Source organism: Mesocricetus auratus, unplaced genomic scaffold, assembly GCF_017639785.1.
Source record: "Mesocricetus auratus isolate SY011 unplaced genomic scaffold, BCM_Maur_2.0 Super-Scaffold_100030, whole genome shotgun sequence".
Taxonomy (NCBI): Eukaryota; Metazoa; Chordata; class Mammalia; order Rodentia; family Cricetidae; genus Mesocricetus; species Mesocricetus auratus.
In genome coordinates, this window is record NW_024429211.1 from 13,598,629 (window position 1) to 13,615,427 (window position 16,799).

Genomic DNA, 16,799 nt, shown 5'->3' on the forward strand with positions numbered 1-16,799 from the left:
AAAATGAAGATATGAGGGCAACAGTATGGCTTTATATGATTGCTGGAGTTAGAGTGCCAAGAACATACGACGTAAGATTCTGCAGACACTCGCAGGGCTAGGGGCTGGGATGCCGTCCCTGCCCTGCGCCGTCCCATTAACAACTCCACAGTTTTCAGCAACGGAAGCAGCACCCAGGGTTTCTCCATTCACTTTTATCCTCCACCAATCACAGAAGCTCGTTTCATAACGTCAGTGCCGGCCCGGAGTAAAGGCGCTGTGTTCACGGAGCTAACTAGGTGCCGTGCTGACCCGGAGTAAAGGCACGGTGTTCACGGAGCTAACTACGGGCCGTTCATCAGCACCATGGGGCTAGCTCAGAGACTAGACTGCAAACACGCTCCATGAGCGCCCACCTGCCTGGAGCCCTGGGGCGCCACGACTCAGGCATCCGTCTCTGTAGGAGTGTGTCAAAGCTGGTCTCAGAACCAGAGGGCATGGACGTCAAAGAAAACCACCGATCCCTGTTCTCAACCCACAGACTCCGGGTTGGCGATACAGACCTGTCCTTCCGCAGCTCCCTGGGTGACTTACAGTACATCAGCTGGTGCAGAGACACACAGGTGAGGAGAGGAACACCAAAGGACCACAGAGAGACTTTTTATAGACCCCCCAAAATGACTGACGTGGTGACGGGCACCGAGGTCACAGCTTGGGCTCGTCGCTGTCTTTCCCCAGGTGGAGGATGGCCTTATTTTCCAGAAGTTCCATTTGCCCACTGCCGGGGCTCACCAGGTTGTTCAGCATCGCTCTAACAACTGTCACCACAGGAACAGAGTACCCGCTGGCCCAAGAGTCCGGCAGAGAGCCGAAGAATTTTCTAACCAGCCATTCGCCTGGGCGAGACTCTTGCCTGTCACACAGCAGGACTCTAGGGGACAGAGAAAAGCAGGGGGAGAGACAGCACGTGCGCTCAGACTTTACGAGGACTTCAGATTGGCTTCTGTTCCCCTAAAACCTGTCGGCAGAAGCCCCAACCCCAAAGACAACCGTATTTGGAGATGGCCCTTCTGGAGGCAATTAGAGTTAAGAGGTATTGAGGGTAGGGACAGGGGGCTGCTGTCCTTATGAGGACACGACGTATCTTTCTACACATGCAGGAGAGAGGCCACGTGAGGCCACACGTGCCTACGAGGAGGAGCGCCTCAGCAGACACCAACCTCCAGGCCTCAAGAAAATCAATAGGATCACGTGGCAGTTGTAAAGTTTGATTTGTTAAATGGTGGGGGCGGGGTCAACATTTTAAAAGGCAAAAAGGCATTAAGTGAATAAAATTTAAAATGTTAAGGAAAAAAGTGCATGTAACAACTACTTTCAGAAAGTTCCAGATGATTCTGAGGCAGCCCCAGGCTACTCTTCCCCCCTCATCCCCCGAAGCTGAAGGGTGGGCTCTTCAGGGAAAGCCATTCATTACTAGCTAACCTTGTTCACAGATGTCTTAGCCTTCAGCCTCTCTACTTAACTCCTAGCAGGATGAAACTTACCCGGGCCGAAACACCGAGAAGCGATCAAACTGTAGTTCTGCAACCTTGGCTTCCACTTCTCCCTGTTAAGATTTAAAATAAAATATAAAGTAAAAGAAATCAGTGTTTCTGAACTGAACTCCTGGAAACCAGTTGCAGAGGGAGGAGCGATGAGCAAAGGGGTGAACAACGGGCTGGTGAATCCCAGAGAAACAGCTGACCTGAACAAGGGACTCATGGACCTCAGACAGATGGCTGAGAGGTCAGCATGGGACTGACCCAGACCCCCTGAATGTGGGTGTCCGTGAGGAGGTCTCGGCATTCTTTGGGGCCTCAGGCAATAGATCAGTATTTATCCCTGGCATACAAATGGACTTGGGGAGCCCATTCCACATGGAGTGATGTTCTCTCAGCCTGGACACATGGGGGGAGGGCCTAGCCCCTGCCCCAGGATGATATGACAGACCTTGGAGATCCCCCATGAAGGGTCTCGCCCTCCCTGGAGAGTGGAGTTGGGATTGGGGGGGTTGGGGCAGTTGGGGGGTAGGAGAGGAGGGGAGTGAGAGGGAGCTGGGATTGACATGTGAAGCAAGCTTGTTTCTAATTTAAATTTAAAAAACATGTTAATTAAAAAATATATCTCGGGGCTGGAGAGTTGGCTCAGAGGTTAAGAGCACTGCCTGAACTTCCAGAGGTCCTGAGTTCAATTCCCAGCAACCACATGGTGGCTCACAACCATCAGTAATGAGATCTGGTGCCCTCTTCTGATGTGCAGACATACATGGAGGCAGGACGTTGTATTCATAATAAATAAATACATCTTTAAAAAATATATATCTCAATAATTTTTTGTGATTGCAATAACTTAAAAAAAAAAACAGCATTTGAGCAAGACCAGAGCACTCACAGAAGGCCTGAGAGGAAGCCACTTGGGCTTCTGCAGCTCTCAATGGACAGAAGGAAGAGGCCGTTGAACTCTGGCACACTGAGACTGGTTTGCTACTGGTCAAAACACAGAGAATAACTGTCAGCAGAATGCTCAACCACAAATGGGACATCGACAGACATCACCCCCACACGCCCAAGCCTCAGTGCCCACTGTAGAGGAGGAGGAGAAGCAGAAAGACTGTAGGAGTCAGAAGTTAGGGGACCTGAACAAAACAGTGTCTTCTGGACACGACAAGTCTGCTGCAGTCACCAACTCAGCAGCTGTGGCTGCCTGTATGAGATCAAGCCAGTCAGCATTCTAGCATGGAGGTGGGGGGGGGGGCTTGACAAGCGCCCACCCATAACTGAGGAGCTATGGACAGCTGATGGCTTCTAGGAGACGGAAAGTGAGTTTTATGGGTGTGGCCCCTGTTAGACTGGCCATGCTCCTGGGGCACTCCATTTATTAGTGTCTAAACAGACCCAGAGAAAGTAAATGGAGCATCAGTCCAAACCACCCCCTCCCCCGCCCCTCCTCAGAGCCACAGGTCCCACAGACACCTTTTTAGCATTCAAGCAGTCAGAAAAATATGGTGGCCAGGAGATGAGCCTCCACCCAGTGGGTCGTAGATGACCCCCTGTGTCAATCACTTCTAAGCATCAGCAACCCCCTCCCAGACCTTAAAATGAAGTAACAAACAGAAGATGCTTTAAATTATAAAGCCACGAGTTTCCACACCAGGCATGTAATCACAGAGGCCAGGAGATCTATTAGTGTGACGTGTTTTTCAAGGTCCACTCAGCAAAGAGGCCAAGGTGATGAAGGGGGTAGACATAGGAAGCAATAAAAAACGGAGCCAAGACTTCAGGGTGCTGTACCTGGGGAAAAAGTAGTTAAGGCAATGCCCCTCCCCCCCAGCGGTGTCTCCGACCACAGTGGGGGAATGATCTAGAAATGATGGGCATTTATGAAACAGCCACGCATGTCCAGGCGAGGACGACTGCCAACGGTGTCTAACTGGATGAAAGCCCCTTCCGCTGCGGTACTTGAGCAGAAGGTAAGTGTGCTTCTGAAAGGAATTTCACGCCGAGGAGTCTGTGGCCCAGTAACCTCTCAGGCACTGCTCTTACACTGAGGACAGAGAACCGTGTCTAGGGACACACAGCACAGAACCGGTCTGCCCTCCTGCAGCAGCAACTCTACTTCCGTATCAGGAAATGGAAACTCCTGGTTAAAATCAGCTATGACCATGCATTGTACTGCCAAGAGGCATAAAATTCTGTTCTTCTGGCCAGAGGAAAGTGAAGGGAATGTCCTCTCCAAGGCTGAGGCCATGCCATCCAAGGCCAGGGTTGCCTCTACTACCTCCACCCACTTTGCTGAAAAATTCACGGAGAAGATATCTCTGAAACCACGCCTGCTTTTGAAGAATGTTCTTCCAAAACGGTCCCTGCAGCTTTGAAAGATACACAATAAAGTGTGTGTGTGTGTCTGTGTCTGTGTGCACGCACATGCTTTAAAGGTTCTACTGGTGCCAGGCATTGGTGGCGTATGCACTCGGGAGGCAGAGGCAGGCAGATCTCTGTAAGTTCCAGACCAGCCTGGACTACCAAGAGAGTTCCAGGACAGCCTCCAAAGCCACAAAGAAACCCTGTGTCGAAAAAACCCAAAAAAAAAAAAAAAAAAAAAAAGGTTCTACTGGTTACTTAGCATTGTTGATTACTCTATGTCTATGGAAGACAGAACACGCACAAACCTTCACTTGCAGGTATAAGAAACTGCTGGACTTATCAGCCCCCTTGGAGGACAGCAGGTTGAAATGTTTGCACCCTCCCGCTTTCGCCAGCTCTGCAGACTTCAGCACATAATCTCGGTCAACACGGACAAATCCATCCTGGGGGAGGAAGGGGGGAGAAAGGGCCTGAGTTATTTCCTAAGGTTGCACACTCATGTTAAGAGACAGTTCCCAGGGGTTGGGTGGCAGGCTGGGAGGCCTGGGGGAAATGGGATCTCAACAGAACACATCTAAGCTATACTCGGAAGCCAGACTTAGACCCTGGGAAAAGGCTCCAAGTGATGGACACAGCAGCTTCAGCAGCAATGACCAAGTGCTCTACACCACAGGGATGGCAATGAAACCCAGACAGCAAATGAGCCTACGGGGAGGTGAGGAGCCCGTGAGACTGTCCTGGAAAGTGTGCTCGCTCTCAGTCACGCGTGTGCCTCCTCTTTCCACGGCTCAGCACTGAACCCAGGGCCTCACACACAAGGAAACGCTCTGCCGGGGAGCCACAACGCCAGCCCACTTCTTAGAACAACCTTACAATTCTGCTTTCTCTCTTTGTCTTTCCCCGTGTCTGCTCTACCATGCTGGGGTCTCAGGGTACCACACGGGAACACCCGGGCACTGTGAGAATGGAAAAACTTGATGTCCGGTTTACGAGGAGCCTTTACAGAACACTTTAGATGCTGTATGGTGATGCACATCTTTCAATTTTTAAAACACTGCTAAGTGTGTAATTTAAAAATGTTGGAAAGGGACCGAGACCGCTCAGGGGGGAAGGCGTTTGCCACCTTGAATCTGTGTTCAGTCCCCAAACCCATGTAAAGGTGGATGGAGATAACCAACTCCACAGAATTGTCCTCTGGCCTCCATAAGTGTGCTTGGCTTACACACACACACACACACACACACACACACACACACGCATGCACGCACGCACATGCACATACACACACAATATTAAAGTGTTTTCAGAAGGCTGCTAAGAGTCTGAAGACAGCCTGAGCTATACAAACCAACAAGATTGGAGACTCCCCGACTTCCCTAACCACCTGAGGTTTAGTCCAGCGAGGACAGGGCTGAACCTTCATTCTTAATTTAATCACAGGGTCAGAGCTCCAAAACTATCTGAATAAGGTAAATCCAGTTAGGATAAAAAACAAACAACACAACTACCTAGTAATGGAGGAAAGAGAGAGGGTAACCCCAGGGCTTAACTGAAGGACCCATGCTTTCACTTCCTAAAGTGAACTGAGCCCTGGTCCTCTGCAGAAGCAGTAAGCGGCTAGCCTTCTCTCCAGGCCTGGAACTCATCCCTTACTCAGGAATTATCACCGTCTTCTTTGGTGTTTTAGACTTTGACACCGAGACCTAACAACTCACCTGCCAGCCCGGCCTATATGCTGACTCAAGTTCTTGTTTCTGCTTTGTAACACTAGTACGGAAACAGCCAGAGGAGGTGGTGCAGGCCTGTAGTCACAGCACTTGGGAAGCAGGGACAAGAGAACCACAGCACGTTTGAGGCAGGTATGGTTTTTGTGACAGGCTCCAGACCAGCCAGGGCTACATAGCAAGACCATGTCTCCAAAACAGAAAATAAATAAATGTAAAGTTGATTCCTTTGACTTCTCTAGATGGAGATTTTAGACATGCTGAGACTAGACAGAAAAAACCCCAAACTAAGAAAAATATCCTTGCTTGATCATTCTCATATTTATTTCTTTCCGTTGCTCTAATTAAAAGCAATTTTAATAACTGGCTTATTATTCACAATGTAGAGTTGGCTAGTAACAGAAATTTTGTCTTGCGTTAGCACAATGCTTGGATTATTATAGCTGTCTGTGTTCCGATGCTTGCTTTTTTTTTTTTTCCAGCAGCTTCTTTAAAAATAAGAGAGGCTTAGCCAATCACAGGCCTCTAGACCGACGCTATCTCTCTCACTTAATCCAGGGTCAGGAGAGGGATAATTTGATTAAACTGAGACCCTAATTTATTTGGCTTTAGTTCTGGATCAACCTTTCCTTAATAGAGTGCTGTCGCCCCCAATCGTGTGACGGAAATTAAAGTGACATAAATGCCACGGGACTCTCTCAATCTGATTAGCCAGCGGAGACACATCAATACCACCCCAGCCGTCAGGCTCCAGCGTCCTTCCTTTCACCAGCCTGGCTAGCAACTGACAACGGCTTCTTGAAGGACCAGCGCCCACGCCAACGTGTGGACCCCCGTCCTCGGCCCATCATCCCCTCTCAATGGGCCCTGGTGACAAGGTGCCCACACCTTTCTCCAGGGCTATTCTCCAGACAAAGCTAAATACTGTTTTATTAGCAATCATTGGCTGTTAATCCCAACGGACTTCACAAATCCCCTGAGCCCTCAAGCTCATTATAAATACGCACTTTCCAAGCGCACGAAATTTTAAATTTCACTTCCTTCACTCTGATGGCGTGGTCTTTTAGCTGCTGAATTAGACTCTAAAGCAAAAGGGTCAACGGCTTCCAGGGACTCAAAAAACAAGCAGAAATGAGGTCCCTGGGACTGGCTAGAGACGTCAATGTGTGCTAGGTTTGGAGGAGGGGCAGCTGGCACAAGGAACATTGTATTTATCCATGGAAAGACCTAGCTTTAATCTTACTCCTCTTCTTGCTCTCTACTACTCAAATTAAACACAGTAGAAAAACAAACTTCTGAAGCTACTCCATACCCCAGAGAGTTTTCCAGAAAAACTGTACCTCACTGTCTAACCATACAACAAGAGGAAAGCCAGGCCTCTCTTCTGAGAGTATTAAGCCCACCATAGCTAGTCTGTCCTGCTCTAAGATGGGGACGTTTGCTAAAATAAAATAAATTAAGTTTCCATGGTAAGTTTCTTTCCCAGATCTCCTCAGAAGTGATGTGCTCAGGGGGTTCTGCCATTGGCACGCGATTCCCCAGATACTTCTGAGTCTTATTGAAATCCAAGGGTACAGAACGCATCTTCTAGTCTTTTTGCCAATGTCTGAAAACTAGTTAACAACACTACAACACTGTGGCTCTGAAACAACTCTTGTTGCCATTTTCTTGTTGCTTTGAGATAGGGTCTCAGGCTAGCCTCAAACTCACTTATGAAGCCAACAGTGATGTTGAAGCCCTCATCTTCCTGCCTCTACCTCCCAAATGTGGGACTAATAGGTCAAGAAGAACCCAGTAAATGGGCTGGTTTGAGTGAGAAATGTCCCCATAGTCTCAGGCATTTGAATACTTGGTCTCCAACCGGTGCACTCTTTGGGATATTTCAGAGATGTGGCCTTGTCAGAGGAAGCATGTCACTGGAAAGCAGGACTTGAGGTTTCAAAGCATAACTCCCAGTGGGCTCCCTGCTTCCTGCTTGTGGTTCAAACCTGAGCCCTCAGCTTGCTGCTCCAGGGCAAGCCTGCTACCTGCTACCTCTGCCCTGCCATCATGGACTCTAATCCTCTGGAACCATAAGCCCAAATAAACTCTTCTGTAAGTTGCCTTGGTCACCATGCAAAAATAGAAAGATAACTAATACAACAAGACAGCTAAACAGTGATAGGACCAGAAAAAATTCTGGAACAACCAACAGTCTCCAGGCCCTTCCTGAAGAGGAAGACCTATCACTGTGTAAAGGGTCTCAGCTGTGATTCTATTTGGGGGTTCTCATTCCGTCACCTCTTTTCAGTTCAACCCTAAGCCAGAGTGGAAAACAGATGCTGACAGAAGAAGAAAGATGCCACCTGACACCCCACGTGTGTCCTGAATGGCAACTCTCTGTCCGATGCAGGGAAATGAGAGGCAGCTCTTGCCTAGAGGAAAAAAAGCATGGGAACTCAACCCAAACAGCAACCGAGGATTTGTGAGGTCATCACTGCGCTCACTTCAGTCTTTCCTCTGCTTTGCAGTCAAGGGATTCTGCAGGTGGGGGCGGAGGGGGGCACTTGGTGTTAGACAAGGAGGGGTGCTCAATAGACACTGACCTACATACTCAAGGCTACCTGCTTTCCCACAGGACCTGTGATCGGGGTCCTCGACACTATCGAGGACTTCAGCATTTCCCAAGCTTCCTCCTGAACAGCAAGCAACACAGAACAGGACTGGGCATCTTACCTTGTAAAAGAGTGGGGACAAATATGCAGGCTGTGAAGACCTGCTAACACCAACTGATCTGCTATTATTGCACAAAAGTAGCCATACACGATATGAAATGCAATGAGCCCCGGCTGTGTTCCAACCAAAGCTTTATTTATGGACACTGAAATTGAACTCACTGAGTCTTCACGCAGTATAAAAATTTCAGCCATTTAAAAACATCTGTTGGTCATGGGCCACACAAAGCTTGATGCCGAGCGGCATTCAGCTCCCAGGCTGGGCTATCAGAGCGTATTGTGACAGCAACCGGAAGCCACAAGATCCTACGGATGTCTAATAAACATTGCAGTCACTTTAACAGCATCAAGCGTTTGACAGCATCCACAAACCCGGGCTGTTAGAGTTTACTGGGAACTGGAAATCCAGGAAGGGGTGAAAATATGCCCTCACTATCCAAAGCCTTCGCGTACTGCACACAAGGGAGCTGCATTATGCCCAGCAGTGCCTTTGACTTTTGCTCTTCAAGGCACATCTGGTTTCCCAGGGTGTCGCAGCCTTCCCTTGGCCCATGCGGCTAGCTAGTTAAAGCAAGGTTACTAGGACCATAGTGCTTGGAAAACACACTTCCAGAGGCAGCTTCAGCTCACTTCCTGTCCATCCTCCTGGTCCTCTGGCTGCTAACTCATTCCTCAGACTACTGACCTGGCTGCTCTTTGCCCCCTTTGTGTTCATTAATCACCTTTATCCTTTCTAACTGACTTTAAAGACAAACTGAGTGGTTTAAGAGGTGGGAGCTACTTAGATTAAAAAGCTATCTTCCTCCGGTTAGAACTACAGCTCCAGTGCGACATTTAGCATCCCCCCCCCTCCACCCGCACACACACACACACACACACACACACACACACACGATTTTTGCCTTGTTGTATGCTTAATGCAGCAGTCACTCTGCTGAGTCATCTTCGCCAAAGCCAGGCTTGTGCCTGAAGCTGAAAGCCGCAGAGTGCCGGGCAGGTGCAAAGGCTCTTCATGGCTTTAGGAGGATGCTCTGCTTATACCTGACCCAGGGCAGAAAGGACCGCACCAGCTGAGCAGGAGATGCAATCCCTGAGAAAGCAGAGCTTCTCCGTAGCCCAGTTCCCCAGCCCTGAGCTCCCAGGGTGGGAAGGTACAAAACCGCACAGGGCACAAATGACCCTCTCAACCAAAACCACTCCTACAATCACCTTCTGCAGCACCAAGAAGCCCAGAGAGACACCACCGAGCCACTACTCTGTTCACAGAAAGCACAGCTCGGAACCACATCAGCCTACTGCTTCATGAACGCTGCCCTAAGAGGGGCTGGTGAGGAGGCTCAGAGCAGGTACTGCATTTCCAGAGGACCTGAGTTCAATCCCACACACACCACGAGGCTCACAACTGCCTCTAACTCCAACTCCAGGTAGATCCACACCCCTGGCCTTCATGGGTACCTATAAAACACACACACACACACACACAAAACTACTTATAATTCCAGCTCCAGGTAGATCCACACCCCTGGCCTTCATGGGTACCTGTAAAACACACACACACACACACACACACACACACACATACACACACACACAAAATTACTTATAACTCCAGCTCCAGGTAGATCCACACCCCTGGCCTTCATGGGTACCTATAAAACACACACACACACACACACACACACACACACAAAACTACTTATAACTCCAGCTCCAGGTAGATCCACACCCCTGGCCTTCATGGGTACCTGTAAAACACACACACACACACACACACAAAACTACTTATAATTCCAGCTCTAGGTAGATCCACACCCCTGGCCTTCATGGGTACCTGTAAAACACACACACACACACACACACACACACACACACACAAAATAAAATCTTAAAAGACAAAAAAGCTAGTGTAAATCACTGTAAAGGTTAATTTTGTCAACTCGACCTGACCTGGAAGCAAACCTAGATTTAGTTAACTGGGGCGGGAGCCGGACGTAACATAAGCGTGGGTAGCACCACCCCACGGGCTGAATGAAAGATGAAGGGGAACCGGGCTCTGGCATCATCTTTCTGCTTCCTGACTGAGGCCCTAAGAGCTGCTGGGGTTGCTGCCTCCGTCCCCTCCCCTCCTAGCTGGACTGAGCCATCACACCGTGAGCCAAAATAAACCTCTCCTGCCTCAAGGTGCTTTTGTCAAGTGATGAAAAAGTGGCCAACACAATCACTGTGGCAGAATCAATCTCCTCCATATTGAATAGCTACGCAGACTCCAGCAAGCAAATCCCGTCAGAGGAGTAAACAATACTCAAGACCTAAACTGAGCAAGATGTAGAAATGTTTGTACAGGATCTGTATTATATACCTTGACTTTTAACTACGCAGTAAACTATAGCTCCTAGACAGGGGCTGACTCGATTTAGCACACCATTAAAGAGAAAATAAAATGTGTGTTAAAGTGGTTTTTGCGTCAGTGAGTGCTGAGTCATCCCTGGGCTGAATCACCGCTGACGGCTAAGTCATCACGGGGGCTTGACTGAATCGTGCCTCTGGGTTCTGATGATCTAGCTCCCGAGTTTAAAGGGTAGCTTGCAAAGCAGGTTGAAGCAAATGATTGAGAGAAAATGCTTCAAGCCTAAAACATTCATTATGGAAAGAAACATAAAGTCTACCACCCACACCGTATGAGCCAACTATGTTTGCCCAGACACTGTGGGCTGCTTTCCTTAGTCAGGGGATGTTGTGATGGTTGTAGTATCTCCATAGGCACGACCGTGTAAATTCTGTGATGTAACTGGCATTCAGGACTGAACTCAGAGGTTATTCCGAAGATGGATGACCTTCTCTGCAATGCCCCGTGTATAATACAGATGGGCAGCAGATGGAATCTTAAACACATTCTTACGTTTAAGCACTGCAATATGACCCAAGAAAAAGCGAGACAGGAATTCTCCACTCTGCAAAGATGGTTCAGCAGTTAGGCCCTCAAAGTCGGTTCCCGGTACCCAAGCCAGGTAGCTCACCAACACCTGTAACTCAGGCGCCCTCTTCTGAACTCTGCAGGCACCTGAAGTCTCCTGTGGCCATAATCACCCCCACACACACACACAAACATTAAGAGAAATGAAATAAATCTTTGAAAGGACAGAAGGAAGAGGTCCTTGATAGCACTGGCCAGTAAGAAGAGACAAGGGCATTTCTTGCTCACGGCTCCGGCTTTCTTCCTGGTGGTGCCCAGGCAACAGAATCCAACATCGTGACCTTGAAAGACAGAAGCGTAGTCATCCAGCTTCTCAAAGTCCACCACTTCTTGATTCTAGACAAGGGAGGACACGTAATGGCATGTAATTCCACACACATAAGAAAGAGACAAAGCACTCTTCAAGATGGATGGAAGAAATGGCAAATGATTATCGAAGGGTCTAAACTCATAACACCAAATTTGCCAAATTCCCTTTTTCCCACCCAAAAAAACGGGAGCTGGGTGTGGAACTCAGTGGCCAAGGACTCACAGGGTACACGTGAGGCCCTGGTTTGTATGCCAGCAATGAAAACCAATTTAATCGGGGATACACATTATGTTCACAGAACATGTAACTGCAGTAGAACAAGCCAGATTTCAAATCTCCAGGTCATGTGTACCTTACCTCTGGGAAAATTTTAAAAAATTAATCTGTACTTGTACCAGGAAGGAAGCTGTTCAGACAGGATGTGGGCACATACAGGAAACAGAATCTCAAAGGAGAGCCAGGTTCAAATCTTGGGCCTGGTATTCGCAGACATGCAACTATGGCCAAGTTTTTGTCTTTTGATTAAATGTCTTGAAATTGGCTTTACGCACATGGGTACTTTGCCTGCATCCGTGTCTGTGCGCCACACGTGTGTAGAGTCAGGAGGCACAGGAGAGGACCCCTGGGGTCCCCTGGAACTGGAGAATTAGCAGGTGGCTATGAAACACTATGTCCATTGATGGAAAGCTAGCCCAGGTCCTCTGGAAGAGCAGCCAGTGCTCTTAACTTCAGAGCTGTCTCTCCAAACCTATGACCAAGTTTTGTTCAGCCGCAGTGTCTGGGTGATAATCGCTCCTTAGGTTTAATTAATTCCTGAACTACCTTCATTAGAACTAGCCAGAGGGGACTGGAGAGATGGCTGAGTTCAATTCCCAGCAACCACATGGTGGCTCACAACCCATCTGTAAGGAGATCCGGTGCCCTCTTCTGGCGTGTAGGCAGAACACCATATACTTAGTAATAAATAAAATCTTTAAAAAAAATTCTTTAAGAACTAGCCAGGAAGAACCCAAGACAAAGACATCTTCCTGGGACTTGTCCCAACACCTGTGAGTCAGCCTCTGCAGTTTCTACAGTTCCCTCCTCAGTATATCTGTTTCTCTCACGACTCTTTGCCTCTCCCTCCCTCCCTCCCTCTCCAGGACAGGCTGGCATCAAACCCATGTAACTGAGGCTGACCTTGAACTTCCGATCCTCTTACCTCTGTCTCCCAAATGCTAAAATTACAGGTTGGCTCCACCAGGGGCCTTGTGCGTTCTAAAGCAAGCACTCCACCAGCCCAGCAGTATCAGTAACGCTGTTTTGTTTTCCTCCCGCGGTCTTTCTCATCTACTCTGAAACTGATGCACGCTAGGCAAACTAAGATTGGTGGACCCTGCCTGCAGTCCCAGCACTGGAAGAATGAAGAGGCAGCTGAACTGAGTTCAAGGCCAGCCTACGCTAGCTAGCTAGAGGAGCACGGTCTCAAACCTGAACATCCTTGTAGCTAAGAGTGTAGGCTTGCCATCAGACCCTGCAGGGCTCCATCGCCCAGGAGTTCAAATGAAACCTTGGGGCTGTCGCTATCTTCAGCTCCCTCAGAAGGATGTTCCTGGCACAGTATGTACTACACTAGAGAAAACAACAAAATAAAGCCTGCTTAAGAGATGGGCCACCAAGACTCTGCTCTCAAGAGAAAATTGCAACCTCAGACGCCACTTGCCAGGACCTCCCCAGGGCTCAGGAATCTAGACTATGGAGTCCACCCAGCACCCACCTGAGCCCAAATAGGGAGGTCTATTTAAACCAGCAAGTTCCAATGCACCAGGCATTAAAAAAAAAAAAAAAAAAAAAAAAAAAGAAGACCAAGTGTTGGGGAAGTCCTGTGTATATGTTAATAAATTACTGCTGGCCAATAGGAATCTAGATAGGTGGGGCTAGGAGTCCAGGAGGATTCTGGGAGGAGAACACAAGAGAGTCAACATGTGACGCCATGGGGGTAGGACGCCGGGAACTATTCTCCGGTAAGAAACATACTTAGATTAACAATTATGGGGTAATTACTTAAGGCAGAGCTAGCCGGTAAGAGACAAACAAGGCCAACAGCTTCATAATTAATATAGCCTCCTGTGTGTTTATTTGGGACTCATGCGGATCTAGAACCAGGCTGGTGCAGCAGAGCCCAGGCGACTGGCGGGGGATGAACCAAAGCGGCTAGCAAAAGAAAAAGCTTCTCTTAACAACCAAGAAATCCCAGGAATCAAGAACACAGATTTGCAAGTGTGCCCACCAGTCAAAATCTTCCTCCGTGGAGCCCACGGAGTTGGATTGTGGTCCCAGCAGCATACTACACTGTTCAAATTGCGGCAGCGGATAGGTAACTCTTGTTTACTGGAGAACAAAATGTGTATTATTACCAGATGGAAGTCTGGTGGGTCCCATTTGCCTAACACGAGCGTGTGGCTTACAAGGAAGGCAAGATTGCGTTTACAGACATAAGGCCTGGGAAGTGAAGCGGGCGGATTCCTCCCAGGGAGAAACTCCACCTGTGTTTGTCACACTTGCCCACTCCGACGCTGTGGAGCGCTCAGGTAGGCAAAATGAGCAAACAGTGTGCTCTAGGAGCCACGAACAGCGGCTTTCTCTGACCGCCATTCCCCACTCCAACCTGGGTTCCGGACACCGGAAGGGCATTGCAGGACGCTTTCGGATAAAAGGCAGGCCTACAAGCCAGGCACAACCCAGGGCTTGCCAGAAGGGATCGTGCCCGGTTCTGATTATTTCTCCGTGTTCGCTACCACCTGGCAAGGGTCAGCCCTTGGATGCAGACACCTTCCCCTCAGCAAAATGATTAGGGATGCGTTTGCCTTATAGCCCCAGCTCAAATACCCACCACATTTTTATAAGCTTCCTCCTCGAGCGTGAGCTTCCTCCGGCCAATGAGCGTGACTTTGGAAAACAGATTCTGTCCCAGGATTTCCTTTAAAAGTACTTTGCCGGTTTCTCCGCTGGCGCCCAAAATAAAGACGGATTTGTTCTGCATCCTGAAGTCTTCCCGAAGCTTCGGCAGAGCCTCCTTGCCCGCCATGCTGGGGAAACAACACCCACAGGTACTGTCTCAGAGTGCTAGGCGACAGTCTGCATGCACCCTGGGGAACAGGGCTTGTTGATCTGTTGAACAGAAGAAACTATCTACACGGTCCCAGCCCAGGGGAAGTGCTGAGTCACAGCGGGGCTGGCGACAAAGGCCAACCCTGGCACCGCCAATGTGCCCAGCTGAATGGCACAGGTGTCTACCCCGCCGGGCCCGACTGGACTTGGCTGCAGAGCCCGGCTCCATCCCCTACCCGGGGTTACCTGGGGCCAGCCCCGGACCCCTCGTCCCCACGCTGCAGCAGGAGCATTGAGGCCACCAGCGCGGCTGCCACCGCGCCTAGCGCCGAGAGGCCAGGCATCTCTCCACATAGGGCCCCGCAGTGTCCCCTCCCGGCCTGCCGGGATCCCCGGAGAAGACCAACCAGACCCTACCCGCCGCCGTGTCTTCCGGGTGACAGCGCGCTCGCGGCCCCGCCCCACCGAGGGCCGGAGCTGAGCGCGGGACCCGCCCCTCCCGGCGCGCGAGCTGCACCCAGGCTCTTAAGCCGCTGCGGGGCTGCGCTTCACCCCCCCTCTCCAGACCCTCCCCCCCATAACCCTCCCTTGCATGATCTCCCTAACCACCTGAGAACACAGCCTTCAGGTTTCAGCTAAAGGCATCCCTTGATCCCGCCCCCCCAAAGTGTAATTTCAATCTTGCGTTAGGAAGGCGTCATCTCACCCCAGGTTGGGGATATAGCATGTAGCTCATGAAGTTAATTGACTGCTTCCCTAGCATTCATGGAGCCCTGGGTTCCATCCTCAGCATTGGCTAAATCGGATGTGGTGGCTCAAGCGTGTAATAATACCAGCAGAAAGAGGCAGGAGCGTCATCCTCGTTGAAAACATAGTGCGTTCTGGGTTCTAGGCCACCCTGGAATGTATGAGCTCCTGTCTCAAGAGCTGGGAGGAAGCTCTCAGCAGATGTGCAAGAGCGTGGTGCACGAAACTGTCAGCAAAGTAAAACATTAAAAAAAAAAGCCTAGCTCCATCCAAACCACCATGAAAAACAAAACTTTTTTTTTGTTTTGTTTTGTTTTGCCTCTTTAAGGACACATACCCTCTTCTCTCAGGTCAGAAGTCTGACTGACTAGTTTTCAGATTGCTTTCCCTGCCCAGGTCCTGGTCCCCTTCAGGATGGTTGAGGAAAAGTCTCCAAATCCGATCTGGAGTTTGATCGTCAATCCAGGACCAATGGTTAGAACGCAGCTATCCATAACGGGCCTGCCCTGGGTTGTGGATGCATAGAGATTAGAATGAATTCTGTGACTCTGAGATATTTATTTCAGTTAATCGCACGCAGGTATCATGGTGGGTGTAACAAGGGCACCTTGCAGGAGTCTGAGTCTGTTTTTTCTTTCCACTTTGTGCTTTTGGCTACCAAATTCGAGTCCTCAGACTTGGTGGCAAGCACATTTACCCACTGAGTCATCTCCCAGACCACCCAAGAACGTGATGACTCTGATCCAAGCCCTGAACATGCTGTGACCCAGGAGCACGATGGAACACAGAGCCCCACGCATGCTAGACAAGCACTCTACTGCCTGAGCACATGGGGTGTGCCCCTGAGAAGGGGTGCGTCTTCAAACATGGGGTGAGACCGTGCCTTCCAGTACAGGATTGAAATTACACTTTGGGAGACCAAGCAAGGGTCACAGCTCACTCAATCTAGAGGTCAAATGAAATGTGCCTTGTCCCTACCTGCTTATCAGGTGGAGGCCTGGCTGAGGCTTAGCCAATTAAATGCTTCCTTCCACACAGGTTTTTCCACTCTGGGGTGTGTGTGTGTGTGTGTGTGTGTGTGTGTGTGTGTGTGTGTGTGTGTGTGATACAAAGACACAACATAGCCAGGGGTGGAACCAGCTGAGCTAGGGCAGGGAGTGGTTAGAATTATGGGTGCTGTCCTGTGAGCCCCTGCGCTGGTTTGCCTGCCTTAACTGCTGTCTGTTGGCAGAGTGTATTCTGAGGACTTCCTGTTATTGTGACAATAGATCCCTTTTCCTTCTCACTCCAGTCAGATGGACCCTGCTGCTTACAGTTTAACACCGTGGCAACAGGGAGCATAACCTGAGCTGTCACAGT

General features: G+C 49.5%; 1 protein-coding gene and 1 long non-coding RNA gene across 5 annotated transcripts; one reads left to right on the forward strand and one right to left on the reverse strand.

Moving 5' to 3' along the window:
• Window positions 1–12: 12 nt before the first annotated feature.
• Htatip2 (HIV-1 Tat interactive protein 2) lies at window positions 13–15,198 on the reverse strand. 4 transcript variants are annotated; one of them, XM_013122872.3, is made up of 7 exons: window positions 14,940–15,104; window positions 14,476–14,671; window positions 11,522–11,629; window positions 4,187–4,324; window positions 2,410–2,501; window positions 1,524–1,585; window positions 13–910 (listed from the first exon to the last, which is right to left on the reverse strand). In XM_013122872.3, exons 1-7 carry the CDS (start codon window positions 15,035–15,037, stop codon window positions 801–803), a joined length of 804 nt encoding a protein of 267 aa, XP_012978326.1. In that variant the 5' UTR covers window positions 15,038–15,104; the 3' UTR covers window positions 13–800. The 4 variants fall into 4 exon arrangements, with proteins under 4 accessions (XP_012978326.1, XP_012978327.1, XP_005083272.1 ...); XM_013122873.3 differs by lacking the exons at window positions 2,410–2,501; window positions 14,940–15,104 and adding an exon at window positions 15,111–15,198; XM_005083215.4 differs by lacking the exon at window positions 2,410–2,501.
• Window positions 9,690–10,165, forward strand: LOC106022246. The gene is made up of 3 exons (XR_005871897.1): window positions 9,690–9,743; window positions 9,938–10,033; window positions 10,120–10,165. It is a non-coding gene; the product is annotated as an uncharacterized LOC106022246 (long non-coding RNA).
• Window positions 15,199–16,799: the final 1,601 nt, after the last annotated feature.

Coding starts and splice junctions, on each gene's coding strand:
- Htatip2 (XM_005083215.4), bottom strand. CDS start 15,037: ATGCCTGGCCTCTCGGCGCTAGGCGCGGTGGCAGCCGCGCTGGTGGCC. Junction 14,672..14,939: donor GGGTCCGGGGCTGGCCCCAG/GTAACCCCGGGT, acceptor TTGTTTCCCCAG/CATGGCGGGCAAGGAGGCTC. Junction 911..1,523: donor TTCTCGGTGTTTCGGCCCGG/GTAAGTTTCATC, acceptor TCTGTCCCCTAG/AGTCCTGCTGTGTGACAGGC.